Source organism: Coloeus monedula, assembly GCF_965178545.1.
Source record: "Coloeus monedula genome assembly, chromosome: 8".
Taxonomy (NCBI): Eukaryota; Metazoa; Chordata; class Aves; order Passeriformes; family Corvidae; genus Coloeus; species Coloeus monedula.
Genome location: NC_138788.1, coordinates 34,948,261 through 34,975,649, shown reverse-complemented (window position 1 = coordinate 34,975,649; position 27,389 = coordinate 34,948,261). Strand labels below are relative to the sequence as shown.

At 41.8% G+C, this 27,389-nt stretch overlaps 1 protein-coding gene across 1 annotated transcript in view; it reads left to right on the top strand.

Moving 5' to 3' along the window:
- The window catches only part of CPXM2 (carboxypeptidase X, M14 family member 2), a gene marked incomplete at both ends in the record, with an annotated part of 65,477 nt that overhangs the window by 26,759 nt on the left and 11,329 nt on the right, over window positions 1–27,389 (top strand). The window contains 6 exons of the mRNA XM_082286368.1: window positions 1,197–1,336; window positions 14,903–14,987; window positions 15,958–16,108; window positions 23,270–23,358; window positions 26,057–26,180; window positions 27,120–27,316. Coding sequence (XP_082142494.1) covers window positions 1,197–1,336; window positions 14,903–14,987; window positions 15,958–16,108; window positions 23,270–23,358; window positions 26,057–26,180; window positions 27,120–27,316 — 786 coding nt within the window. The remainder of the gene's footprint in view (window positions 1–1,196; window positions 1,337–14,902; window positions 14,988–15,957; window positions 16,109–23,269; window positions 23,359–26,056; window positions 26,181–27,119; window positions 27,317–27,389) is intronic.

Here is a 27,389-nt window from a genome sequence, read left to right as displayed (position 1 = left end):
TGTTAAAAGGCTTTTTCTCTGTGTTTTTTTCTTTGACTTCTATACAAACTTCCCCTTAAAGTATCAGACCTAATGCATAGGAGTAGGTGGCTTAATTTAATTTTGCTAGGTGGAGGAATACAAATAATTTTTAGGCTGCCTTATCTCAGATCTGAATACCTGAGAAAATGAGAAGGTTTAGGAATTGAATCAGTGTCCTGTGTTTTGCAGCACTTCCTTCAGATCCCATCAGACTCACACTGGGAAAAGGGATTAACCACTGCATCCTCTCTGAGTTAGAGCCACCCAATGCCCATTTGGGTAGAAAGAGTCTGTAAACCTCTTCATGTTCATTTGGGAAATATTTAGCAATATCCATTCTTGGAATTGCATGGATGGTGATGGTAAATCCACATACACCACAGATGAAATTCCACAAAAACACATGTAGCCTCAGAGGACCACATGGCAAAGCTTCTGTGCTGTTTATGGCAGTATCCAGCTGGGTGCCAAACATTTCCTGGGTTTTAGAAGGAAAATAAATCTCTGAGGGCTTCAGATGCTATGTTTCATTAAATTCTAGTTCAGATTTATTAGGAAAACAGCTTACCCAAAATACCTTCAGCTATTTCTTTGAAAATGCTGGGAAGGCTGTTTGTGGTGGGTTTCCCAGCAGAAATTGGGATACAGATTTGTACTCAAGTTGGGGAACAGCCAGACATTCCTGAATTTTTAACCTTTGCCACCCCAGCTATGAAAATTAATAATTCTGGTCCTGGTGGGAAGTCGTGTTACTGTTTCCTTATGCCTTCCACTCTACTCTGCTGCTTCCAGGGAAAATGGGATTGTCTAATCACCGACCATTATTCACATGGGCTGGAGCTGGCTTTTTAGAAATGTCAAAGCTCTGCAGACCATGTGGCTAATTTGTTCTGGATAAAGGCTCTATCAGGCCACAGGCACAGACAGGTGATCAGACTGGAGCTCTGTTTATCTTTTCTGACTTAAATTTATACAAAAGCATTCTTAGTTTTCAAAGGAACTTCCCAGAATTTCCTGCCCCGCTTTGAGTAAGGAAATATTTTGGTGAGGGCCTCAAGGGTCTCAAAGTGGTGTCAGAGGAGTGAGTGGGATGAGTGATGTGTTCCTTTCTTTTTCCCATGAAAGACCTTCAGTTTCCCAGCTCTGATTTATGGTCAGCTTTGCCTTCTTTTCAGGCAGGTGTTAACGAAAATGATTTTTATGATGGTGCTTGGTGTGCAGGAAGAAATGACCCCTACCAGTGGATTGAAGTAGATGCTCGAAGGCTGACAAAATTCACTGGAGTCATCACACAGGGAAGAAACTCCCTCTGGTCGTAAGTACACGCTGGCTTTTCTCCGTGGGATTCTGAGGTTTCAGGCCAAGGAATTCATGTCCTGATGTGCTTTGGTTCTTCAAGAAAAAAAATCAAAACAGAAGGAGTGGAAATTCTGTGAGACATTGAGAAATTGAATGGGGGAACACTAAAAGGCCAAGTCTTTATATATGGTATAAAATAGAAGTTTAAGGGTTGCAAACTTCCATAGTCATTACCTACATCGGAGCCTTTACACTCACCTTGTTGTATTTGCTGGTGTTAAACTTCCTCATTCTTTTCCAATACTCAGTTTGGTTAGTTTAGATAAAGTTTTGGGCCCTTTTTATTTAGTTTAGAATAACTACTCCTCTTTGAGATGTCTTAATACCTAGGCAATCACCAAGTAATTGCTGTAATTCCAAAATAAAATTATTTTTATGTGAGTAGCTAAAACAAACTTTATAGCACTATATATATATATATAAAATAAAATATATTTTATATGTAAATATATTATTTATAATTTTATATTTATATATTTATAATTAAATTTTATTAACTGTAATAAATATTTTAATTATATGTTTATATATGATTGTATGAAACAAAAAATATATATAAATACTGTTTTTGAGCTTTCTGGTCACTGCTTGTGCTAGAGACTGTATTCATGGCACTGAGAAATAAGTGTTTTGCCCAGATTTGTGTGCATTTACTCCTCTGTGTCTGTTGCTGAGTGTATATGAGGGATGCAGCTATCAGATGCCAGAAACAGGAACTGGAGGTGAGGATTTGGGGTTTTTTTCCTGCTCTATGTGTGTTTTTTTGGCCTTTTAATTTGTCATTGGGTCTCACAGCTATATGTGGGCAAACAATGCCACTTGTGCTGCTGGACCTTTTGCCCAAGTATGCAGGAGATGCAGAGCCACTCTGACAGATCCGTTCTATCAGAACTCTCCCTTAGAAAATGAATGTGACATCTGATTAAAGGTAAACCAGAAAAAAATGCCACTAAAACTTGGGAAAAGAATATTTTTCTTTCAACAGTTTAATTGTCTGTGGGGTTTTTTTGGTTTAATTTCTTTCAGCGTGGCTGTGGGAGTAGGAGCTTATTTGGCAATAAGGTTTCTATATTCATTCCACATTGTTCTGTGGTAGGTAGGTAATTACTATAGCAAAGCCTTACTCTTTTCTTTTATTCATCCTCTTGACATCGCTGTTCCTCTCAACACCAGAGCTGCACTGCTTCATCCTGTCATGTTTCTATTTTTAGTTCAGCTCTGTTAGGAGTTTGCAGCAGGACCTGACACTCTGTTTAGAGCTGGTATTCACAGTCATCTTGAGGGGTTTGGGGATTTTTTTGAACCATAGAAGCATAGAAGGGTTTGGGTTGGAATGGACCTTAAAGATCATTGAGTTCCAGCCTCCTGCCCTGGGCAGGGAATGTTGCTTTTGCCCTTTTTTTCCCATAAAAAATTGATGGGCAGAACCCTGAGGGTCTGCAGGAAGAGCAGGAGTGGTGCTGGCAGAGTAGGTCCAGGCTCCTTCGGGATTGCTACTCAAATTTGAGGAAAAACAGGCCCATTTCTGCCTGATAGGAGCAAAGGTGGTTTCAACTGGACCAACTGCACTGCAGGGCAGGTTAATGTTTACCAAAAACCAGGTCCTGTAGGACTGAACTGTGTCCCATGGAAGGACCAGGGGAGTGGGGAGAAATACTCCCAGTAAGGGACAGAAAAAGAGTGGGGTAGGACTTGTTTTGGGGTGGGCAGGTTCCTTTGTGCCTGCTTTGCTCAGAAAACAAAGGAGACTCATCGGCTTCCTTGCCTTGCCCTCAGCTGCTGACTGTGATGGTATCAAAAAGAATTGTTTGTGATATGAAAGTTTGTACCAAAAGATACCCTTCTGTTACCTGAGGCACCTTCCCAGCTTTATGAGGCTGTGTGACAAGATGAGAGTGCTTTCAGACTGATGGAAACATACGTTGGAGAATAATCTTATTGTAGGTTGGAGAGCCAAAAAAACACCTCTCTGATCTGTGTTGTATTAAAAGTGAAAGCCTGCCAAGCAGGGGAGCCAAGGTAAGATTTTTATTTAGTCCAAAGCCTTGGAGACTTTCCCAGCTTTATATTTTAAAAATAAAAAATCAAGGCACTGAAGCAGGGCAGGCTTATATTAGATATTGGGAAGGAATTGTTCCTTGGGAGGGTGGGCAGGCCCTGGCACAGGGTGCCCAGAGAAGCTGTGGCTGCCCCTGGATCCCTGGAAATGTCCAAGGCCAGGCTGGACAGGGCTTGGACCAACCTGGGATAGTGGAAGGTGATCTTTAATGTCCCTTCCAACCCAAACCATTCCATGATTCCATGACTCTGGGATACATGCTCTGCTCACATTATGTCATAGGGGTAAGGAACCAGTAAATCAACTCTTTTTATTGAACAAGACTCTCTAACAAATGAAAACATGTACTTCACTGGAAGATCTGCCTACATCAGATTTGTACCTGCCCTGCTCCCTGTAGTTTCCTGCTGCTGAATTAATGAGGACATTTAAAACGCCAAGGCAGGGCAGGCAGGGACACCCTGCTGAATCCTGCATCAAACAGCTGTGCCCTTCACTGCAAGGCTGCAACACCTGAGTTCTCAGCAGCCTGGCTTTGCTCTCCTGTGTGCAATGCCACAGCCAGAGCTCTTTTACTGGTGCTAGACCCATCCTTTTCCTCCTTTGGAGCAGCTCTGGCACCTGGAGCATGGTTTTATTTGTGACCACTTCAACCAGACACGATCTGCTCACATCCAGCTTTACTTATCGGGTGGTTTTTTGGGGCTTTGTGTGCAATGATGGACCGAAGGTTACACTTCACACAATGCAAAGAGCACAAAAATGCTTGAGGTTGCCACTTCTTGTGTGCTGGCAGGAGCTGCTTCTCCTCAGTCCTTCCTCTCCTGCTATTCCCCATCTGTCTCCTCTGGTGGATTGTGGCTCCTCTCGCCCAGCCCAGGCTTGAGACAGGAGAGCCTTGAGGAGGAAGAGGCCGAGTTGCAGAAACAGCTCTTGAAAACACAGATGACCCAACCAGAGAGAAGGAAACTGAGCCTGGTTTGTAATGAATACTTGGATTGTTTAATCATTTCCTTTTTAAGCAAAAGCACTTCTGAGTCAATTTTTTTGCTCCAACTGCCTGGCTGTGAATTCTGTGATGGTCACATGGAACCAAATCTTTCTGCTCTTTTTTTTTTTTTTTTTTTTTTTTTTTTATGCCTGTAACAAGCAAAAATAGGCTTTGAACAAAAAATCCTGGATTTGAGGAGTCCTTCCTTTTACCAGTCAAAGCAAGCACGTGGGCTCAGGGGCTGTTGGTGTTCAGGCACCTCAGTCATTCCTGGGAAACCTGAAATCATGGAAAAGTGCTCTTTTGCCACCATAAATGGGCAAATCTGCTTAGCTCATCCAGAAGATCAGCAGATGATGAATTTCACCGAAAAAGTGGAGCCCAGCTGCAAGAACCAGGAGTTCTTTTTGATTTTCACACTGAAGACATGCAAAAGTCAGGAGTGCCACAAGTGCTGGTTAATAGGAATAAAATCCAGTGCCTTGAAAGTGGGCAGAATATCAGTTGCTTTGGGGGAGAAATAATATATGCAATTTTTCCTATTGCTGCCAATACATCTTCCAGTTTTAGGAACCAGATTTCTTTAAACAACTGTTCAAGGCTGTAGAGTGGGACACTGGATGCATCACTGTGGAATTGTGCCACTTACTTAAAGCAATGATGTGGTAGTTTAAAATATGCACTCTCTTGACAGAGGGAAAGAAAATATTAATCACTCTTAGCAGTTTGGGAAGAATCTAAAAAAACAGAAGAAACTTGTTTCCCACAAACCCAACTCTCTTCTGATAATTCAGCATCATCTTTTTGTATCGAGAGAAAACCCACATGTCAAAATAGAGTCAGTGTGTGCTGACAGTAATTTAAAGCTTCGGGCTGTGTGAATGCAGAGGATGTTTTGGTTTTCAGGGGAGGATGGAATGTTGCAGTGAGCAAGATGTATTTGTGATGATGCATTTTCTAAAAATTAACCTTTTGGTCGTGGTAAATTGTGAACTACCATGAGTGCCATGGAATGACAAAGCGACAACAACAAGAAAAAGCATGGAGGAAACAATCCGTGCAGAAAGCTGGAATTCCAAAACAAAATTCTGAAGTTCTTAGGAAAAAATCAGAATAGATTTACTTTCAAGTATGTTCTCTTTAAGACCTTTCATCTTCATGAAAATATTGAAGATTTTTTTATTTTTATGCAACATATCTGTCTTTAAGGAAAAAAAGGAGGGGGAACTTCTTAATTTTTCAAGTCTGATTTGGGTAGAGATTAGTCCCTGTGTCCTGTAAAATTACGATAGCTCTTCAAAGGTTTGAGGAGACACCACATCATGGTGTTGCTGGCTGGAAGGAATGATTTCCATGTATTTCCTGGCTCTAAATTGACACACTTTTAAGCTGGTCACTTATTTTGATTCATGCTGAAGAAACATTTTCAACTAGAGCTGGTGTAGACACCACTGCACCCTCCCTACTCTGTCACTTGTTTGATTTCCCTCTGCTGCTCTGTAGGGATAACAAGTAACAAATACTGAGCAGATTGGATTTTGTGTCTCTTCATGGTTTTGCTAAAGATAAGATTGTTGTGACTGAATAGGGGACTAATTTTGCAATTTTTTGCAACACACCCTTGACGTCGGCCTTCCCTGTGTGCAGTGTAGCTCTTCAAGATGCCCCAGCATCCCTTTTGACAAACTGTCCTGAGGGAATTGTAGGTCTGTAACAAGCTGGGTGCCTTCCAGAGATACAGCTGAGGATAAATTTAGGTCAGTGCAATCTGCTTGCTTGCTTTTAATTTCGGTGGTACAGCATTCTGCTCTTCCTTTAGTGACAAAATTAATGTGTTGCCCCACATTTCAACTTATTGCTGTACTCACCAGCAGTTTCTCAGAAGATGAGATTTGTTTTTAGACAGTCTGTATGGCAAGGGGGTAATTTCCTTGCTTGCAAGGCAGTGAAAACCAGAGTGACAGAATCCTCAAGGCTGGAAAAGGCCTCTAAGATCATCAAGTCCAACCATTAAATAACACTGCCAGGGTCCTAGCAGCTATTCCTGGTACTAAGGTCATGGTCTCAGCAGTAACATTGGCTTCCTGAAGAGAGAATCACATGAGCATCTTTAGTATTCTGACAATAACAGGAGACAGAGCAGTGATAATCCTTCCTGTGACACTGTGGTAGCATTTGGGAAAGTGGAGTGGATATTTACAGGTATTTGAGCTGTTACTACAATCTAAAAAAACAGAAATTTGCACTGCACACATGAAAGCTCCAAATTCAGCAGTGCAATGATGCTTGTGAGAGCAGAGAAGAATAAACCCTAAACCCTGCCCAGCTCACAAGTACAACAGACAAACTTGGCACTGATTTTTGGAGCAGTTCCACCTGTCCCCACGCAAAGGCTGTGAAAACGCACCCTGGTGCAACTTCAACAAGTTCAGTGGATATGTCTCGATGTTCTACCCAAATCCTGTAACAAAACAAGCAGCTGCTGTGTGCAGACTTGAGTTGTTCTGGTGCATTAAATCAGTGCTAACTGTTACTTGCCCTGACTGGGTGACAGGACTGCAGAGATTATTACAACTTTCCCAAAGTCAGCCTCATGGAGTGAATTGTTCCAAATCCATAGAAATCATGTCAAGTGTATTGATGGGAGTTATAAAACAACCTGAACTCAGTGCAGAAAAAGCTCCCTTGATATAATAATGTCAGCAGTTACATGTTATACTAATGTTTATGATTGGTTTATTTAAGAAGTTGTAATTTCTGTTGTCTGTGGCTCGGTGGATCCTTCTCAGGGGCTTTCATGAGCCAGCCTTTGGCAGCTGCCCCTCCAGTGCTCTCCATCTGTTTAAGTTCAACCCCTGTGCCCTGTTGATTTTCCAGCTCAGTTCTTGTCCCCTGCCCAGGATTTTGTCACAGCATTGGTCACCGCTGATGAGCACTCCCCACCCCCCCGTGGCACAGGGGAGCTGCCTCAGTGACCAGCTGGGGTGATCCTGTGTGGGTGGGGTGCTGACAGTACACCCAGAGACACTTCTGTGCTTTCACAAGTTTGTTTGACAAAAATGTCAGGGCTGATGCTGCTCTGTTGTGGGTCTGATTTGTCACAGGGATCCTTTGCCCAAGCCTCGGTGACTCACTGGGAGGGAGCAGGTCACTGCAGCCCCCAGGGACAGCTCCTTCCTGCTCTCTCTGCGCTCTCCAAGGGTGCTGAGGAGTGGACAGAACCTTCCTGCACAGTGAGACTCATTGGGGATGCTCACAAGTGGAAGAAAATCTTTTTAACCTCCACAGAAGGGACTTGAAACCAAAAGAGCCGAAGCCTTTTGGAAAAGGCGACTTCAAATGAATGTAGGCATCTGCTGCAGCAGATTACTCACACTTACTCATCACAGCCTGGAGTTGTGTATTTGCCACGTGCGTGCGTGATGACTTGTAGCAATGAGAATGGTTGTGTGGGGGTCACGTTGGGGACACCAGGCTCCTTGTCCCTCCTCTGGTGGCCTTGCCAAGCCAGCGTCCCTTCCACACGCACCGAGTGGCACTCGGCCATGTCTCTGTGGGCTTGGGAGCAGTGAGACCTCAGCTGTGGACACAAACAGCCGTGTTTGTTTGCTGGTTACTCTCAGGGCTTTTGTTTTTCCTTTATTTTCACATTCATGTAGTGAGGCAGTGCCTATAAAGTCGGGATTTTTCTCCTCAAATACATGAGGTGTTTGCAAGGGTGGGATAGGCACAAAAACCCCCGAACAATTCAAAATGCCCCAATAGGAGGTTCAGAAGAAAAGGCATCACAGCTTGGTTGTGTCCAGCAGATACAGAGGATCTGGTGTAGGAAGAATTTCAAACTCATGCAGATCTCGTTGCAAAGAGTGGCCCAAAATGATGGGTGTTAAGACCAAAATGTTTGGGGCAGAGGATGTCTCTGACCCTGGCACCTTCAGGCATTACAGGCTGAATGTACAACAGCAAAAACAAACACCCACAGCTGGCACCAGATCTTCTAAAAAGACATAAAATTCTTGTAAAAACCTGTCTGTAAGTTGCAGATGTTGGGTTGGAAAGGTATTTGCAACCCCAACTCCTGTTTATTGAGTAAAGCTTTGAAAAATCAGTGCTGAATTCATTTCATGCAAGTGAAATTCTGGCCCTGAGCTTTTCTTCATAGGGCCTCCAAAGAGATGGATTTCACAGCAGTACATTCATTTAAGTCAGCTAGAAGCAATTTTAAAAATTAAACATTCAAAGATTTCAATTATTAAAAAACTACCCTTGCTGGCTGGTCAATCTTCATCTCCTAAATCATATTTATTTTAATTAGTTTGCAAAACTTGCTGGGATACCTGTGGTTTGCCTGGCAATTCTTTGACTTGGCTTGTTTGGAAGCTGTTTGGCAGTGGGTGATTTAAAATTTTATCAGCATAAATATTATTATAGAATATTTATAGAATATTAATATTAATGGTTTTACATTTAATTGCATGAAGGTAAAAATTAATTTTTCAAGTAGAAACCCATTTAATTGCCAGCATGCTGATTTTGTTCCATGAGTACCATTTAGTATAGGGCTTGTCCAGCATGGTTTTGGTATAGAGATTTTGCTATTTCAAGTATTTTGGCTTGTCAATTTGTATATTATTGCTGGGCACACATTTATTTGCCTGGCTGGTTCTATTTTATATTAATTTTAGGGGTTTGTATTGCAGATAAATCAGGTTAGCCTGACAGCAGAAGAATAAAATGCTTAGCTGGAGCCAGGTCTGTTGTAGTTGATGATCATGTGAGCTCTGCTGGTGTTTGCTGGTCTCATCCCTAGAATGTCAGAGAACCATGGAAGAGTTCAGGTTAGAAGGGACATTAAAAGTCACCCAGTTCCAATCCCCCTGCCATGGGCAGGGACACCTTCCACTATCCCAGGGTGCTCCAAGCCCTGTCCAACCTGGCCTTGGGCACTGCCAGGGATCCAGGGGCAGCCACAGCTGCTCTGGGCACCCTGTTCCAGGGCCTCAGCACCCTCCCAGGGAAGAGTTCTTTCCCAATATCCCATCCATCCCTGCCCTCTGGCTGTGGAAAGCCATTCCCCCTTGTCCTGGAACTCCATGACGTTGTCCAAAGTCCCTCTTCAGCTCTCTTGGAGCCTCTTTAGGCACTGAAAGGAGCTCTAAGGTCAATCCAGAGCCTTCTCCAGGCTGAACGACCCCAATTCTCTCAGCCTTTCCAGACAGGAGAGCTGCTTCATCCCTTCAATCTTCTTTGTGGCCCATCTCTGCCACTGTGGGCTTGAGCTTGTGCTCACCAGCACCTGCCAACCTTCCTTGTTTACCTCAAATCACATGGGGTTTCCTAGATGTGGAAAAGCATCCTCAGAGACGAGGATCAAAGTGTCAGATTTATTTCACTTGTTGCTTGTTTAGCCTTCCATGACAGAGAAGCTTGGCCTTAAAATATTACAAGCAGCAGGTGCTGCTCAAACAGAATAAACCCAAACAGCCCCAGTTCTCAGCTGACCCACTGCCTGCTGGAGCCTGGGCAGGAAAAAGCCTGGCATCCCTCCATGCTTCCCATTCAGCACTCGCTGTGTGTTCTGCTGAGCTGGGATTCAGCCTCGTGTCCAACACACAGAAAGAAAAGTCAGGAAATTGTATCAGTGAAGGCAAGGCTGGAAGATGTTTTGTTGTTCTGGTGCTGTCATGCTCGTTTTGCCTTTGCTCAGTAGCCTGATGCTGTGGTTAGATAAGGAAAAGCTGATTGTTGGGACAGGAACCTGCCAAGGCTGTAGGAGATCTGCTTTTAATTCTCTGCTTTCATTCAGGTTTGCTCTCTGAGTCTCTGGGCAAGTTGTTCAATCCCTCAGCTTTTCTTTTCGGATGCAAATGGAAAAGCAGGACACTTCCATGCATCACAAGAGACTGCATTTGACACTGAAGGTGTTCAGATAAGCTTTGTCTAAAGCCAGTGCATTACATGATAAAAACCAAGTAATTAGTAATAATTCAAAAATCCACCACATTAAGTGAATTTGAATTATATTTTGATTTTTGCATTTACTGTCTCTGAAAGGAATTGATTAATGTTGGCAATGGATACTGAGATTTTTCAGATAGGCTGCTTCTGAAAAGATATGGCTGGCATAAATTTTAAAAGGGATTATTACTGGGATGCACCGGAATCCAAAGGACCAGTGTCAAATCTGTGCCTCGTGATCTTTTCCCAGCATTGAGGAAGCTTGTGAGGCAGAAGTGGCACTTTGTGACAGAGGGTGATGAACTGGGGGTAACCTCAAACACTCGTGAATTGTCACGCAATGGCTTCTGTACGGCCTTGCCCTCTGCCAAGAAAGCTTGAAAATTAACGCACTCTTTTCTGAATTCTGGCCTAAGACTTCCCTGCAACTCTGTCTCCTCATCTCTATAAACCCAACAAATATCTGTATTTTCTCCCAGGAGTGCAGTGGTAGGTCCTGGGAGATTTTATAGAGTGAAACCAGAGAAGCTTCTCTAGAACAACAGCAGGGACATCCTGAGTCTTGGAAAACATTACAGCTTTCTTTCAGCCTTTCTTAGACAGCTTTATTGTTCAGTGCTGATGGGCCCCAAAAAGATTGGATGTGACAGAAATCCCTGTCTGCAAATCCCAAACCCGAGGAGATGGATCTTGGTGTCACCAGGTAATCACACAGACAGAATTCCCCAATACTTCTTCTGGCACAAGGCTTTGCTTCAGCTGTCGTGCTCCTCTGATGCACTGCCACAAAAAAGCCTCAAATTTCTGTGCCTACACGAATATGCCACGTGTGTATGGAGCTCCTCGATTCTGGGAAGTGCTGTTCCTGCTGCAGACAGGCTGGAGCATGGGCAACACACCCAGCGGCTTCCTGGGGTTAGCAGCCCTCCTGTGCCACACACGGGTGGGAAAACTGCAGCTCTCAGGGAGATTTAGCGAGCTGGATGTTCTTCTGCTGGTCTGGAGCTGTAGAAGTGTCTGGGATCTGATGATGCTTGGTCAGAAGCCCTGAGCATGAGGCTTTGCTAGTTTATTTCCAGATCCTCTGACCACAAGAACACACACAGAGTTCCCCTACCCCAGTGGGATTTTAGGCAGAAGGTGCCATTCCTCAGGGGAATCTGAATTTGCAGCAGCCTTCTCAATAGTATCAAAATCTAGGGTTTTATGGCATTGAGGAAAAAAAAGGGGAAGGATTTCAGCCCCTGGAGGCAGCTTCGCATGGTAGCGCCAGTGGGAGAAGGATCTGGTCCCCTGTGACATTTTTATGCTGCTTCTTCCTTACAAGCAGACAGAGTTAATAGTGTATGGTGTGTACCTTCCTACATTGCACTGATTTACCTCATCCATGACCCTCTGAGGTCCTTCTATCCTGCCAAGACTGGATGCAGTCCATTGGGATTTTAATTGCATTCTGCCTCTCCAAAGCACGTTACTTGCTGCTGCTCAAGATGGAAAATGTGCAGGACTACTTGTTTATGTTTTCCTTTGGGAGAAGTTTGAACTTTTGTAATGGTAGGGAGTGAGAAAATCAAAATATTTTAAATAAAAGTCCCAGCTTAGAAATGTTACTGTGACAGCAATGTTTTCTCATGCCAGTAAAGCGAGCATGTTCTTTTAAAACCTCCTATATGTAGCATGATTTTCTTACAAAAGTCTGTTACAGTCTGTCCACTGTTGTTGTGGTTTTATGTGACTTTAGTACTCTGTTTGAATTTCTTTGGCAGATGTTGGGCAGTGAGTATGGATGTGTTGTGTTTGTCCTCCTAATCTGATCTGTGCAGTTGAAGTGAAGAAAGTTCTGTAGTACTTCAGAAGCAATGATGTTATTTGGTTTGTGGCATTGCCTCTTCTGGCCATTTAGCCTAATTTTGAGAGATGGCCAAGAATAGCAAAAAAAACCAACCGTGCAAAGGCCACACAAAAACCCCAACAAAACAAGCAAGCAAATAAACCCAGTAAAACCCCCAATATAATTTTGTGTTCATTGAATATGTACACTGCCACCAGCTCTCTCCTTCAAACCCAGGACTTTTGCTCTTAAGCTTTCCTGTTTCTAGTAATTCAGAAAAAGCTATTTTCCTCTTTTTGGAGTTTTGCTGTTGGCCATTTTATAGAACCATAGACAGGTTTGTGTTGGAAGGGACCTTAAAGTCCATCCAGTCCCACCCTGCCATGGGTAGGGAACACCTTCCACTGTCCCAGGTTGCTCTAAACCCTGTCCAACCCGGCCTTGGACACTGCCAGGGATCCAGGGGCAGCCCCAGCTTCTCTGGGCACCCTGTGCCAGGGCCTCAGCACCCTCACAGGGGAGAATTTCTTCCCAATATCTGATCCAAAACTACTTTCTTTCATCACCCTTGTCCTGGCACTCCATGTCCTTGTCCAAAGTCCCTCTCCTTCTTTTTTGTCAGCTCCTTTCTTTGCCAGAAGTAAATCTGCCTTTCTTCGACTTAAGAATACAGAGAAGCTGAGGGAAGAAAACAAAATTCTTTGCAAGAGTCAGTAGAAACTTATCCAGCATGCTGAAGTCACTGTTTATTTTGTTGTGTGTCATTCATCATTTTACAGCCAAATTCTAGAGATGCCAGCACGGCACTTCTCAGCTCTCCAGTAAATCTCCTACCCCAGGAGCCCTTCCACTGAAAGGCTGACAATTAGGATTTTCAGAGTGCTGCTAACTTGTTACAGTTGTTTACCAAATACTGAAGTTGTGTGCATTACAAGTGATAGATGTACCCTTCTTTTCACTACGATAACAAAAAGTTCGGTCTGCTTGGCAATAGTCAAGATTTTTCCATTTAATCTAACATGAATGGCAAAATCTATTCACTGAAGGGGGCTGGTGAAAGAGCTGCAAAGGACTGGTTTAGTGTCTAAAACAGAGCTGGGTTTGTTCAGACTTTTTTTGGTTTGTTCCAAAATCTTAATTTTTTTTACTTTTGGGGGCATTAGTATGGAACATCCTGAAGTGATTTTCCAAATCCTTCTAAATATTTACCTCATCTTTCTTTATAGGTGTGTAAAAAAAAAATCCCAAAACTCTATTGTCTGTTTTGTACAAGGCTTGGTGAACTGGAGCTGATGGCTTTACTCTTGTTCCATCCTTGTCCCTTTTCGGTCTTCATTAGAAGCCTGACTCTCTTTAGTGAGCACATAAAGGCTGGTTTGTCCCTTCAAACACAGGCACAGTGGGTTTGATGTGTGTGTGTGCTCAGAGGTAGTTTGCTAGAATTATTAAATTATTTGAGTTTAGGTTATTGATTTAGTTCATTTTAAAAGAAAAAACCAAACAAACTGAAGTTGTATTTGTACAGGAGCAGTACAAGGAGAAGTTTTTAGGTGTGTCTGTCCTTCCAGGTGCTCCTGATATCCAATATTTACACTCTGATGCTTCTCCAATACCTGCCCCAAAGGTGCCTGCTCTTCTCTCCAGTGCTGAGAGCTTTCCTTGCCCTGATTTGACTCCCAGCCATGGGAATGTAGCTTAGCCAAGAACCTGTGCTGAAGAAGGGCAGCTCTAGAGCCCTGCTGGTTGCACATGGTCAGTTTATATCCATAAATATGGAATTTAATCATCCTGGACTGACTTCACGGTACAAACGTTCCTCCAAGCCACAACTCTCCTCCCAGTGCCTGCCTGACCAGGTGTTAGGGGAAAAAACAAATCACCACTGCTCTTCCTGAGTAACAAATCTGAGAGGAGAGGTGGGCATTACCTTCTCCAGCCTTGCCCAGGCCTGCACACACATTTCCATGGCTAATGCCCAAGCAGGGTGAAACTCCATGGCTTTAAGTCCAGGATATAGGAAGCAGAATTACACATCTCCTCCTACTCTTCTTTAGATGGATGCACACAAGGCATAACTGAAGTATTTGGCTTTTTTAGATGAAAGGGGATTTTGCTGTAAATCAGATAACATTAGAAAAATCAGCTATTGGGGATTGATCAGGATGTTGTAGGAGTGCAATAGTCCTGTGATCAATTATCTCACTGTCCCTATCTCTTGCTAATAAATACAAGAATAACTGCAGGCTCCAGTTATTCTTCTATTGAAAGAAATGGAAATTTTGCTGGTTGAAATCCACAGATGTCTCATCCTTGAGGATTTATTACTTTTTTCCTATCTTCTCTGATAATAATAATAGCAGAACTAATAAATGCTCTGCAGCTGAAAAGATGGTCTTTGAACACTGCATAAATCTGTTCTAGATAAGCCATTTATCCCAAACTCTGCATATAAAAGGAGAGGAGAGCAGCAAGTCTCTCACCTCCTGGAATCCCAGAATATTATCTCACTGGGATTTTGCTCCTATTTGCTAGGCTTTTTGAATTTTCTGTTGAATCCAGATTGGCATGACTTTGCCAAATGGGATTTCCACTGCTAGCAGCTTTATAAGCTTGATTATGTTAAATAGTGTGCAGTCATTCTAAGTTATGAAAAGTAACTTACTTATTCTCTGTCTTTTTCAAGGAGTAACTGGGTGACCTCTTACAGAGTGCTGGTGAGCAATGACAGCCACGCGTGGACTGCTGTCAGAAACGAGTCTGGAGATGTGGTGAGTAGAATGAAACATGTTTTATGAAGAAGAGCAGAGGTAGGAAAGCAGGGACTGGCCACAGATTACTCAGTGTACGACTTAAAGGCAGCATTTCTCAGTGGTCCCATTGATTTTAAGAGCAAATCCCAAGGTACAGAAATGGACACAGAATTGTCCAGGGGGAACAGCACTCATCAAAGAGCAGTTCTGGCCTGAGCCACCATCAGCCTGGACCTGGAAGGTGATTTTATATTTTTATTATCTGTTCCGATTTGGCCAAATTTAGAAACACATCCTCTGAGAGAAGGCAGGCTACAACCATCCCTCCCCCACCAGGTTAGGGAAAAAAAAGAATTTTCCTCGAAGGAAAGTGAAAGAGATAAAAACTATTTATTTAACAAACACACAGGAAAAGGGATAATGATGCTAAATGATAAAACCTCTCGCTCTGCTGAGAGAAACCTGGGAAAATTCAGAGTCCTTTTGTAGATCTCTCTCCCCCTCCTTGGAGCTGGGACGGGGTGGTGGGCCCACCTCCAGTGCCACGGCCTCAGTAGAAAGTCCTCCCAATATATTCTGATGTTGAAACAGTCCAGCAGAGAGAAAAGGAAAAAATGAAGTCCCAGGAAAACATAAGTTCAACTCTCTGGAGGAAAAAGAGCTGAGGAAAAAAAAAAACTGCCAAAAGCTGGCTGGGAAGAAAAGCAAGCTGGGTGCTTCCCTTCCCTCCCGCTCTCCTGCCACAAAAAAAGTCTCTAGCTCTGTGTGACCTTGAACAAGCTGCAAACTGCTTTGAAAAAGTTTTGCTCAGTTTTTTCTCCCCCCTCTCAGGCTCAGTTAAAAGGCATAGAAAGGCACAGGAATTAATTTCTGGCATAGGCAGCGATATGGGATACACATCATAAGGTCACCCCAAGACATTACCAGAACTGCTAAGAGACATTTTGAAGCACTGATGTTGCCTCTTCCCCGTGTTTGGCCTGCCCAGATTTTCGAAGGGAACAGTGAGAAGGAGATCCCAGTGCTGAACATGCTGCCGGTGCCGCTGGTGGCGCGTTACATCCGCATCAACCCCCGCTCCTGGTTCGAAGAGGGCAGCATCTGCCTGAGGCTGGAAATCCTGGGCTGCCCCTTGCCAGGTAAGAGCCTTTATCAATTGCTGTTGGCATGGCTGCTGTGCCAAGACTCAAAAATTTCATTTCCTTTGGATAGCTTTGCTTTTGGTATAAAATTTCTCTTTAGTGAGTAGAGTCACGCAAAAAGAAACAGAAATATCTGCCCAAGCTAACAGACAGGATAACTTTTGATCTGCAAGCCATAGTATCTGTAAGTGCCTTTATTAATAAAACAAGATTGCGTGGATGATCTAACAAGATTTTCTTTGTTGTTTGGGCTTAAATGCAGTGCAACAAATCTTCCTGAGTGCACACGTACAATGGAGGCAATAGGATTATGTATTGGGAAAGCTGGTTGCAGATGTCTCAAGCTTCTAAGGCAAGAAATTACAATTACATAACCTGATTTTTAATTTTTTTATTTTTTCTTCACTATATAGGCCATAGGACTTCTCTGAAATATTTTGAAGGCAAATCCTTTTGCTGAACTCATACTTAGCTTTCAGGGAGGAAGGAGGGGAGTAGGGGGTGAAAGGAATTTCTAGGATATTTCAGCATATTAAATCCAGCATCATCCCTGGTAAGTCCAAAGTGAAGGGAAATTGTCCTATGTTATGCAAGGCTACTAAAAAAAAACCAAACCAAAATCCTTCAATACTGCAAATTCTGGCAAAGCCATGATTCTGCTAAGCACATTGTGAATAGTCTTGTGGGGGGTTAATGTCTTCGTTTCTGTGTGTACATGTACATAAATGTTGAAAAAAACCTCTTTTCTCAAATCTTTTCTAAGTTGCTCACTACTCACTCCACACCTCTCATCTGCTTTTTTTGGTTGTTTTTGATCTCAGATTCTGGCACCATGGGGATTTTTTTGCCAGAGTCTATGAATAGTGTTTTAAGAAATACTAGAGACAGAAAAAACTGCCTTTCCATTGGTGCTTTAATTGTTCCTGCCTCTGTTCAGAACTTGCTGCCTCCAGTTCCTCTGGTCATGTAGGGTCTTCACATGCCAAGCAGTCATAGCTTATTTTTGTCCTTTGGATGTTTAAACACTCAGGAAAAAAAAAAAAAAAAACCAACAAACTTTTTGGGGCATGGAAGGGATAATTCTCTGCCAAAGAGAAGTGTGGGGCAAGTATTGTCATAAAATTCAGTCTGTAGTTGTGTTATCCAGAAGCACTGAAATTTAGCAGCATGTAGATAACTGCTGTCAGTGGGTAAAAAATGCATCCTGGACTTGATGGCAGTGACCAAAGGTGCCCTGTGCATGTGAACTTCCCTGTTTTTGGGAGGATTCTGATTTCTTTTAGCTGTGGGTTTAGAACACTGCACCTCTGTGGGTTGCTTGTTTGCCATTGTGATGGGCAGTTCCACAGACAATATTTCCCCTCAGCTCTTGAAGGAACTCTCAGCAGTGATTTATCCCAAATTCCTGTGGGTTTGCAGAGGATCCACTCTCTATAAACCAGGGTGCGAGGCTGAAGGGAAAGGAACCTTTCTTCAGCACCATGACTTTTTACTGGCACACAGGACACACACAGAGGGCTCCAGGGAATGACAGAGATGGCACCCAAACTGTTTTGTAGGGTAATTTGTAGGGAAATCCTCATGATCCCTTTCTGTTCCCTAAAACTGCATCTAAACAGGAAAAAGCAAACATGGCAGGATTTGGAAAGGTGATTTTTGTTAAGTGCAGCAGTTTTTTACTCTGGATTCTTACTGGATTTGCACCCATCCAGGGCCAAATTCTGCTTGGCAGTGTTGGCATTGGTTACCCTTCAGCTTCACGGGGCTGTGTCAGTGGGTGAAGCTGGGAACACATCAGTACTTTCACCACTGTCCTGCTGAGTGCTCTTCCAGCTTTTCACAGATCTTGGATTCGCATGGAAGCAGCATCAGTGTGTCCTCCTGCTAGTCATTTATTGAGTTAATTGCCCGCAGTGGCTGATTCAGTATATTCCTGAAAGAAAATACCAGAATCATTCATTGAGAAACACAATGGGAGTGGGGTGTGTTCATTCAAAATGTAATTGGACTGAAGAACTAATAGGTTTTGATAAGTGCTGACCCATCTTTTTAGCTCAGAAAGAGCTGGCATTTCTTTCTCCTTGCTCATTTTGTTCCTCGCACGCAAGGCGCCCGGAACAAAGCTGTTCCTCAGGTTCCAGAAGCCTTTCCATGCACGTTTTCTTCCTGCAGGATGGGGCTTTTTTTTTTTTCAGCTCCCTCTAAGTGGATTCCTCACCACTTACTGGTGCCATTTTGCTCATTCCAACTTAAATATCCGGTTGGTTTGGCTGTGGGAGCAGTGGCTTTGTGCTGCTCTAACACTTTGTCTTGACTGTGGGACTGGAAATCAAAGGCTCTTCTTTTCTGACCACTTCTTTTTCCATAAAAATGACCAATTTTCCTAAATTCTCCAAAATCAGGAAGTGGAGCTCTGTTAGTTCACTCACCTCTAGCCTTTCCAAAGCCCAGAGACACAGGGAAATACCTGTGGGAAAATACCCCAACAGCTAAAGGAGGGTGAGAGGAAAGAAACCCAATTTTCAGGAGCATTAATTCCTTTTCATGTCTTCTAGACTTGTAATTTTAAGGTTTATGTCTTTATTAGTCCCTGAATATATTAAACCATTTGCATTCAGTCTGTGCTCTGTATCAGCTTTCCATCAAGCAGGCTCACGAGGGAGGGTAATAAAGGAATAAGGAGAAAGGATAAAAGATAAAGAAAAAACCTTACTAAGATATTAATATTCTAGGAGAGGTTAGCACTGTCAGAATGAGATGGAAATGGTTAAAGACAGCTAGAACCCATTCCTGTGGGCAGGGCTCTCTCCATAAAACCTGCTGCACATGGTGGATGCACCAAAAATCAGATAAATCATGAGAAAACACTATTTGGACAATTGGAACAGAGAAGTCACTGCTTGTCTACTCAGTATTATGTAAGATAATTGTAATTTTTATCAGTGAAATGCTTATCGCTTATCCATAACGTACATTTTTGTTGTGCCATAGACTAATTTGGACAAACAACCTTTTCTAGACTGTTACAGTAGCTGTAATAAAATAAAAAACCCCCTGTGTCATCCAGCTGTGACAGTGCTGTCATTTGGGCAACAGAAGGGATTTGCTACTTCACCAAGGGAAGGACACTTCTCCCCGGAGGAAAAACACCAGAAAATCCTACCTATAGCAACAATCAGTGCTGCCATGTCTCACTGGGCAAAAAGAGGACAAAAACCACAAGTATTTAATTCCCTCTCTGCTTTCCAAAAATGCTGGGTATTTACACAGATGGAGACTGACACACACAATCTTTTGCAATTGCCTCAGAGGGATGGATGTGCTTTCCTTGCCTTTTCTTTCCCAAACCTAAGGAAGGTCAAAAAGAAATTGCATATGATCAAAAGTACCCAGAGATGGGAGAGAGAAAATTGGTTGAGTTCTTCATGCATTTATTTATATTGTAGAGTATTCAAGGCATGAGGCAATTATTTTAATGGAATAAATTTGTGATGAAATTTAATTTTTAATAGTTCTTATATAGAAAACTATCACTGGTACCATGATTATGCCATTACTTTGAACCCAAGATAAAAAATGAACTTTAACAACTCTGTAATGGAGTACTGTGTGTTGCAGTGGCTTCAGTCTTATTTTTATTGCTTCTCTCTTAGTGCCAGGCTAGCTGGTCAAGTCTAGACTTGTGTTCATTTTTTGATAAAAATGTGGCTTTCTGCAAATATCTTTCATTATAAATGGTCGTGTAAACAGCACTTCTAAATCCAGCAAACTACTTCTGAGAGTAAAAGGAGAAATTAATCAATTTATAGTTGAAAACAATTATTTCATTGCTGATTTCATGTGTGATGTTAATGCTCACAAGGCTGCCATGAAATAGATCATGTGGAAAAAAACTTAGGATCACCTGATGTGGCTGCCAGCAGATTTATTTCAAGATTGCACATGTGCTGTCTGTGAGATGTTCAATTTAGTGAAGACAAGTCAAATTCACTTAAATTACACGGAAATTAAAAAAAATCAGTCATTTGCAAAATAGCACGTTGAGGTTTCAAGGCAGTCTAAAGGATTTGGATCAGAACATTCTTTCTATCAAAAGCTTCTCTCAATCACTCGCATTGCCTTCATTATGTCCTGCATTTGGAGCACCACTTCTGAGAAGCTGAAACCCACTGGAAGCATCAGGGCTCCACTGGCTGAGGTGCTGTAGAGCTGTAATAAGTGAAAATCCCCTTTTATTCATCAACTGCCGAGCAACTGATCCTTTCTGGAACTTTTTTATGGGCAGTTTTCAGAGCCCTCATGCTGCAAAGTAGTTGGGCATTAACCTACTTGGAGTTCTGCATCCAGCCCTGGGATCCCCAGCACAGGAAGGACAAGGAGCTGCTGGAGAAAATCCAGAGGAGGCCTCAGAGATGATCAGAGGGATGGAGCAGCTCTGCCATGAGGAAAGGCTGGGAGAATTGAGATTGTTCAGCCTGGAGAGGAGAAGCCTTTGGGGTGATGTAATTGTGACCTTCCAGTACCTGAAGGAGCCGACAAGAAAGAAGGAAAGAGACTTTGGACAAGGGCCTGGAGTGACAGGACAGGGGGGAATGGCTTCCCATTGCCAGAGGGCAGGGATGGATGGGATTTTGGGAAGAAATTCTTCCCTGTGAGGGTGGTGGAGCCCTGGCACAGGGTGCCCAGAGGAGCTGTGGCTGCCCCTGGATCCCTGGCAGTGCCCAAGGCCAGGTTGGATGGGGCTTGGAGCAGCCTGGGACAGTGGAAGGTGTCCCTGCCCGTGGCAGGGGTGGCACTTGATGGACTTTGAGGTCCCTTCCAAACCAGGCTGTTCTGTGGCCCTATGAACCTATGATTTAACAGCTTTAGTCACTTGTCCATCCTTACAAAGAATAGAAGGGTGAAGGGAACAAGGTGCATCTACCAGCAAACTTCATCACTTCTACCAGTGGTGTAACTACAGATTATTATTGATATATCCCTCTGTATAAATGTGAGTGCCACAGTTCTGCACGATCTTTTCTCCTTGGAAGAAAAAGAGACTTTCTGTGCAATTTCTGCGAATAAATCAGTATATTTCTATTATATCCCTTCTGTGGTTTGAGTTTCTCAATCTCTTATTCTCTCTTTTATCAAAAAAATTTTTTTGCTAAAGTGGATCCATCCAGCTGTGCACAAGCCTTGTTTGCCTTTCTACATTTTAGCTTTTAATGTTCTAATCTATATTCGTGTTGCAGCAGAAATCCAGTGATCCAAGCAGGCTACAGCAGAGCCTGGCAAAATATGAGTGTTAATTCCCTAGGGAACTGTCAAATTGAGCTCTGTTGTTGAGGAAGGGCCAGAGATACAATCATTCTCACTGCACAATTTTTTTAAGTTTCCACCAGCTCTACAGCATTCACAGCTATTCCCATGATATTAGTGTTTGATGTATGGAAAAAGAGCCAGGCTTTGACAGGAATGGGATTAAAGTATCAGGGAAAAAAAAAATCAGTTGCTGTATATTTTGGCTTGTGGTGATAGAGAAAACCTTCAACATCCTGGCAGTTTTATGATGTTTATTTTTATATTTTTACAATGTGGGGATATTTTTTCAATTATGAAGACATTCTGTGGGGCATTAAACGCATTGTCTCTTTTGAGAAGATGTGGGGGGTTTTTTTATGATTTCCATTTCTCATCCATTAGTATATTAATGAACAATTTCTACAAATTAGCATGGGTTTTGATGAGACAAGATTTTTTTTTGACATTTTTCAGTTGTATTTGTAGAGCAGCCTTCATGTGACCTTCCAACATCTCTACTGTAGATTAGGAAATGGAAGTGGAAAAAAGGATGGGTCCTGTTACTGTGAAGCTTAATGGAACTTGCATGTTTCATTACATAAATAACTTAAATAGTGCAAAAGACCCCCCCCAAAAAGTTAGAATTTTATGGGAATATTTAGTGGGTTTAATGTCAGAAATATGAAACTTGAAAATGTTGTAAAGTATTTTGCAGTGTTATGGGTTTTCCATAACTTCATTAAGGGTTTGTTGCTGTGGGATGGTGCCTACGTGCTCGTCTGACTCAGAATTATTCTTTTTTCCCCCCAAAAAAGGCACAACTGGCAGGTGATACTGTTTAAAACCATTTTCCTTCTCCTGAGACCATGTCTTTTTGTGTTGCAATGAGACAGGATGATACTTAGACTTTTTCATATTTCACTTTCCCCCCAATAATTTTAAACCAATGAAGATGATTTTGTGTGAAGGCAAACAATTTTTCATGGAAGCCTGACAGCCACTGGCTTGACAAATGATTACTCAAAATTCCAGACATCCCAGATGTGGCCACTTAAGGAATGTGTCCGATGTTTTCCAACTAGACTTGTTTGTCTCTGAAAAGAAATCAAAATAGATTAGGCTAGGAGCACATTTATCAGGAACTTCAAAGCTGAGCCATCAGAGTCTTGGCCTGGTTTTTATTTCCAGGTGAAGGGCCTGGAATGCCAAGGAGGCAAAAGATTCTTTTCTAACCACATATCCTCCTTTGGTGCTTCAAAATGCACAAATTATAAATAATAGCCATAAATAAGTGAATAAGTAAATTTTTAAGCGACAAAGGCCTCTGACTTGCACAAGAACTGCTTTGGAAGATAATTGGGAATGTTTACTATGCACAGTTGTTCCTTTCCATGTTTCACAAGCAGCGCATAGGCTTGGAAAATACTCATCAGGAAAGCTAAAATTCCTTGCAATAGTAAATTAATCAAGTGGACACAGGATATTTACTGTGGCTTTTTCCTCTAATTTGATTTTTCTCCTACTCTTTTAACTTGCATCTGACTCATCATTTCCCAATGACTTTTTCCCTCCTCTGCAGCTTAAGGCTGCCCTTCTGATTTTCTGTTGAAGTTGAGTTTTTTGTGCAGAGGAGCTGTCTGGAAAGCTGATGCCTCCTCCTTGCTTTTGTTTGGATCTGTATGAATTGATTTGTGCAGTGATTAGAAATATTTAAAATCAGTTGGGTTTTGAGTTTTGCTTATAGAAAATCTGTTTTAAGTACACACGGGACTGTGAGATTCAGATTTCCACGTTCCTTACATGCATTGTGCCAAAGCACCTCCACATTTGAAATTCCTAAGCAGGTGAAAACTCTTCTATTTCTTTTCTCAGATCCAAATAATTATTACCACAGAAGAAATGAAATGACAACCACTGATAATCTGGACTTTAAGCATCACAACTACAAGGAAATGAGGCAGGTAGGCAGAGGCTGGTGTGTGATGGAGGGCGGATGGGTGCAGGCTTTTCAGCCCTGTGGAATCTGAATTCCAGCTCTTGAAAATATTATTAAACTCTGTCTGCAATATGTTTTAAAATATTTTCCCTGTTTTAGTCGACTAAAAGCAACAGTCAAATAAAATCCCAAAGTCTTGATTTGTACATAAACTAACCTGAAAAATGTGACACTACATGACAGAGGGAGTATTTTCATATAAGGTGCCACTCTTTTTCTTCCATGTGTAATTGAGTGGTGAATGACACAGTGGTTTCTCCTTCTAGATTTGACTCTGGTTTAGCCATCAGTTTTCTCAATTATTTCAGTGGGTTTGGATAATCAGAATAAACTCTAGAGTCCAATTCCATATTCACAGTTGTGAAAATTAGCAAAACTTCACCAAAAACACCAGAAAAAAACCGCCTGTTAATATAATTTTAACTCTACCAGGCTTGTTAATCTTGTTTCTTTTAACTTCACACAGCCAGCCTTGTTCTTGGCTTTGTTATTGTTTTTAATCTTGCTTCATATCACCACAGACACAAGTGTGTGTTATCCTGAAGAAATATTTCTGCCTGCTTTCTCTTCAAATATAAAGATAATATGTTTGGACTTGATCTGTGTGAATCACTTGCTGTGTGCTGGATTTTCAGTGTATTTATACTGCATGAATCACCACTGGTTTTTATTGAGCAATTGCGTACTGAGTCACACATTTATTTTGGTAGAGATTTCATGGCCCATATTTCTTAGCACAAAGATTAGATGAGTAGGAACTCAATTGGCATAATTACTGTCAAGAACAATAAAATAAAATGTATTTATGTTGTCATTGCAGAAAGACAAGTTGGTCAGGTTAGAAATATCTTGGGGAAAAAAACCCCCACAGCTTTAAACCAGAGTGTTTTTGCACTCTTCATACAAGTGGAAAATCTGTGACAGTGGCTGAGAGAAGTGAACTGTGTGCTCTCCCAATTTCTGTTTTCCTCTGTGTCAAAATAATTAATTTGTTTGGAGCTCATTGGATTTTAATTGCTGGTGGGCAGAATATTGTAGGTTGCATTGCAACAAGTCTTATATTCCTAAAACTATTCTCAAAACTTCTGTGCAAAATGGAATAATAACTGCCAGAGACAACTTCTTATTAAAAACAAACAAGCAAACAACATAATCAAAAATAACAACCAAAAAAGTTCCCAACCCCCAGAAATATACACTATTGTCACTTTTCATAGCTACTTCACCACTAGCCATCTCAGAAAAATGCTGTTCTTTGAAGTGATTTATTATAAATACTGAAGGAGGAGGAAATGGTGTTCTCTGGGCCAGGTTTTGGAAGCATTAAATTACATTGCAATAAATCAAGTATTTGTGAGATGGAGGGATTTTCTCAGTGTCAGGTTATTTTAATAGAACTCTCTGGTTAGGAAGATGAAATTTATGGCTCCAGTTTTCTCCTTGTAAAAGAGCATTCAATATTCTTCTTCCAGTCAATGGGACCACCCGCTGTATCTTGTGTGCAGAAGTCAGGATTGGTTTACAGGCCAAAATATTTATCATGTGCTGGTTTCTATGTCTATATTTCTATGTATCCATGTGTCATAGGGCACTGGTACATGTTTTGATTTGGACATTTGAGTACAACCTTGTCTTTGAGACAACAAACCCAGATCGCAGGTGAAATATTGTGCCATTTCTAGGAAATGGGTATGAGAAGATCAAATACGAAATATGTGCATTTTCAGCATTGCATTTCCATAAACAATTACCTCCACTGCATTACGTGTTACCAAAAGAGTCCCAGTAAAGCTTACTACTGAGGCTCTAATGCAGGAAAAGTTCTTTGACTCAGAAAATGATCACATGTTTGCAATTAGAGAGAGAGTGAGGAGTTTACCGAGGCCAAAGCAAACATTTCCACTGAATGTAATATACTTTGAACTTGGTTCTGGGCATTTTTCTCACTATTAATGGGCATTTCCATACTTTCAACCACTCTTCTAAATTGATGTTCTTGGTATCCTGCGAGCACTGGAGTGCCAGGCACGTCAGGAAAGCTTCTGCTCCGTGGAAGTTTCAGAGGCAGAAGATTCTGCGCTGGGTCTCAGAGACAGCTCTGAGACAACAGGCCCACATTCCCCATTTCTCAGCTTGTGGAGCTGCACGGATGCAGGGAAATATCAGCCAGCTGAGTTTCCTTCAATCTGAAGAAGATGCGAGGAGAGAAATTAGTAAACCCAGGTCTGGGTCAGTAACATTATTTATACAGTACAGTTTTAGCCTTTGGCTAAAATAGAACTGCTTTTAATACAATGTCTCTACTTGCTGGCAGAGTGAAAAAAAATAAAATTTCTATTGGAGGGAACGTGGCAATCTGCAAAATAAATGCATTTCTGTGCACTGACACCCTGGGTCACAAGTCCCTTACCTACAGTACATCACAAAGTGTGGTTGTTTTAATTACTCTCCATTATTTTAATTACTCTCCATTGCATAATGTTTTAAAAATGTGATAGCAGAGCTATAAATTCATGAACTAAACATAAAACTTTACAACTAAGAAATAATCAGAGAAGCAAATGAAGTGTTTATGCCATATCCTATTTAGAATGAAGCAGTTCATAGTGGGTCTATTTTGATGCTGCATTGTCTAAATATGTCTCTTTTTTTTTTGTTGGCAGCTGATGAAAACTGTGAATAAAATGTGCCCAAACATCACAAGAATTTACAATATTGGAAAAAGCAACCAAGGACTGAAGCTGTATGCTGTCGAGATTTCTGACAACCCAGGAGAACACGAAGTTGGTTAGGATTTTAGTCTTAACTAAATCTGTGGAAGGGTGTTGGGATTTGGCTTTTTTCCCCCTCCCCTTTCTCTGTGTCTGCACTAATTATCACTGATGGAATTATGTTCAGGGCAGCAAAGATTTCAAATGTATGTGGGAGGAACCTCAGTGCTGCATTTCTAAATTGGGAAGAGGAGGGTGAGCACAATTAGAAGAGGTTTTGAATGTGGGATCAATTTTTTAATGATCATTCTTTACGCTAATAAAATAAAAGTGAATTTTAGTGCTGGGGGATGGTTTTTAGTTGTGGGGATTGATGTAGCTTTGGATAGAAATTTACCTTTTTCATGTGGGGTGAATGCATTGCAAGCAGGGATAGGCCAAACCTCCAAATAACTTTTCGTTTGTGAGGGCTGGGGTTCAATTTCTTACCATGATACAATCCTTCAACATAGAAACTCATTGAGTCTTTGGTGTTTCTCACTATCATAGTGCCTGGGACAGCTGCTGGAAAAAAAGGAATTTTGTGCTTTGATGTATCCATGACTATCCTGATATTCATGTTTATATACGTTTAAATTGGTTGTTAGGAAAGCTCTTTTCTGCCCCAAAGAGCTGCTAGCAATGGCTTCTTCATGTGATTTGAGACTATCAGAACAGTTAAAATCTACCTCTAATGTGCCCAAATTGAGAGTATAATTAAAAATATGTTTAATCAAAAATGGGTTTTGGAGGTTTTACACAATGGCTTTGGATATCACAGATACAAAAGCCTGTTCTAAAATAGAAACAGAAAGCAATTTATTTCTCCAAAGTGACATTTTCACCTCTCCTCTGTGCAGTTAAGACATTTCTCCAACACTCCTTAAGTAGGATGTTGCTGACTGGCACCAATGCCATCTGATAGAGATTTGATTTGCTGCTCTGACTACAACTCTGCTCCGTGGTTTTTCCACAGGGGAGCCAGAATTCCACTACATTGCAGGAGCTCATGGGAATGAAGTGCTTGGGCGAGAGCTAATCCTTCTGCTGATGCAGTTCATGTGCCAGGAGTACCTGGCTGGGAACCCACGCATTGTGCACCTCATTCAGGACACGAGGATCCACCTGCTGCCCTCGGTGAACCCCGATGGATATGACAAGGCTTATAAAGCGGTAATAGGATTATGAACACATCAAGGAATTCTTTTCATTCCAGGAGATGAGTCAAAAATGCCCCTCTTGTCAT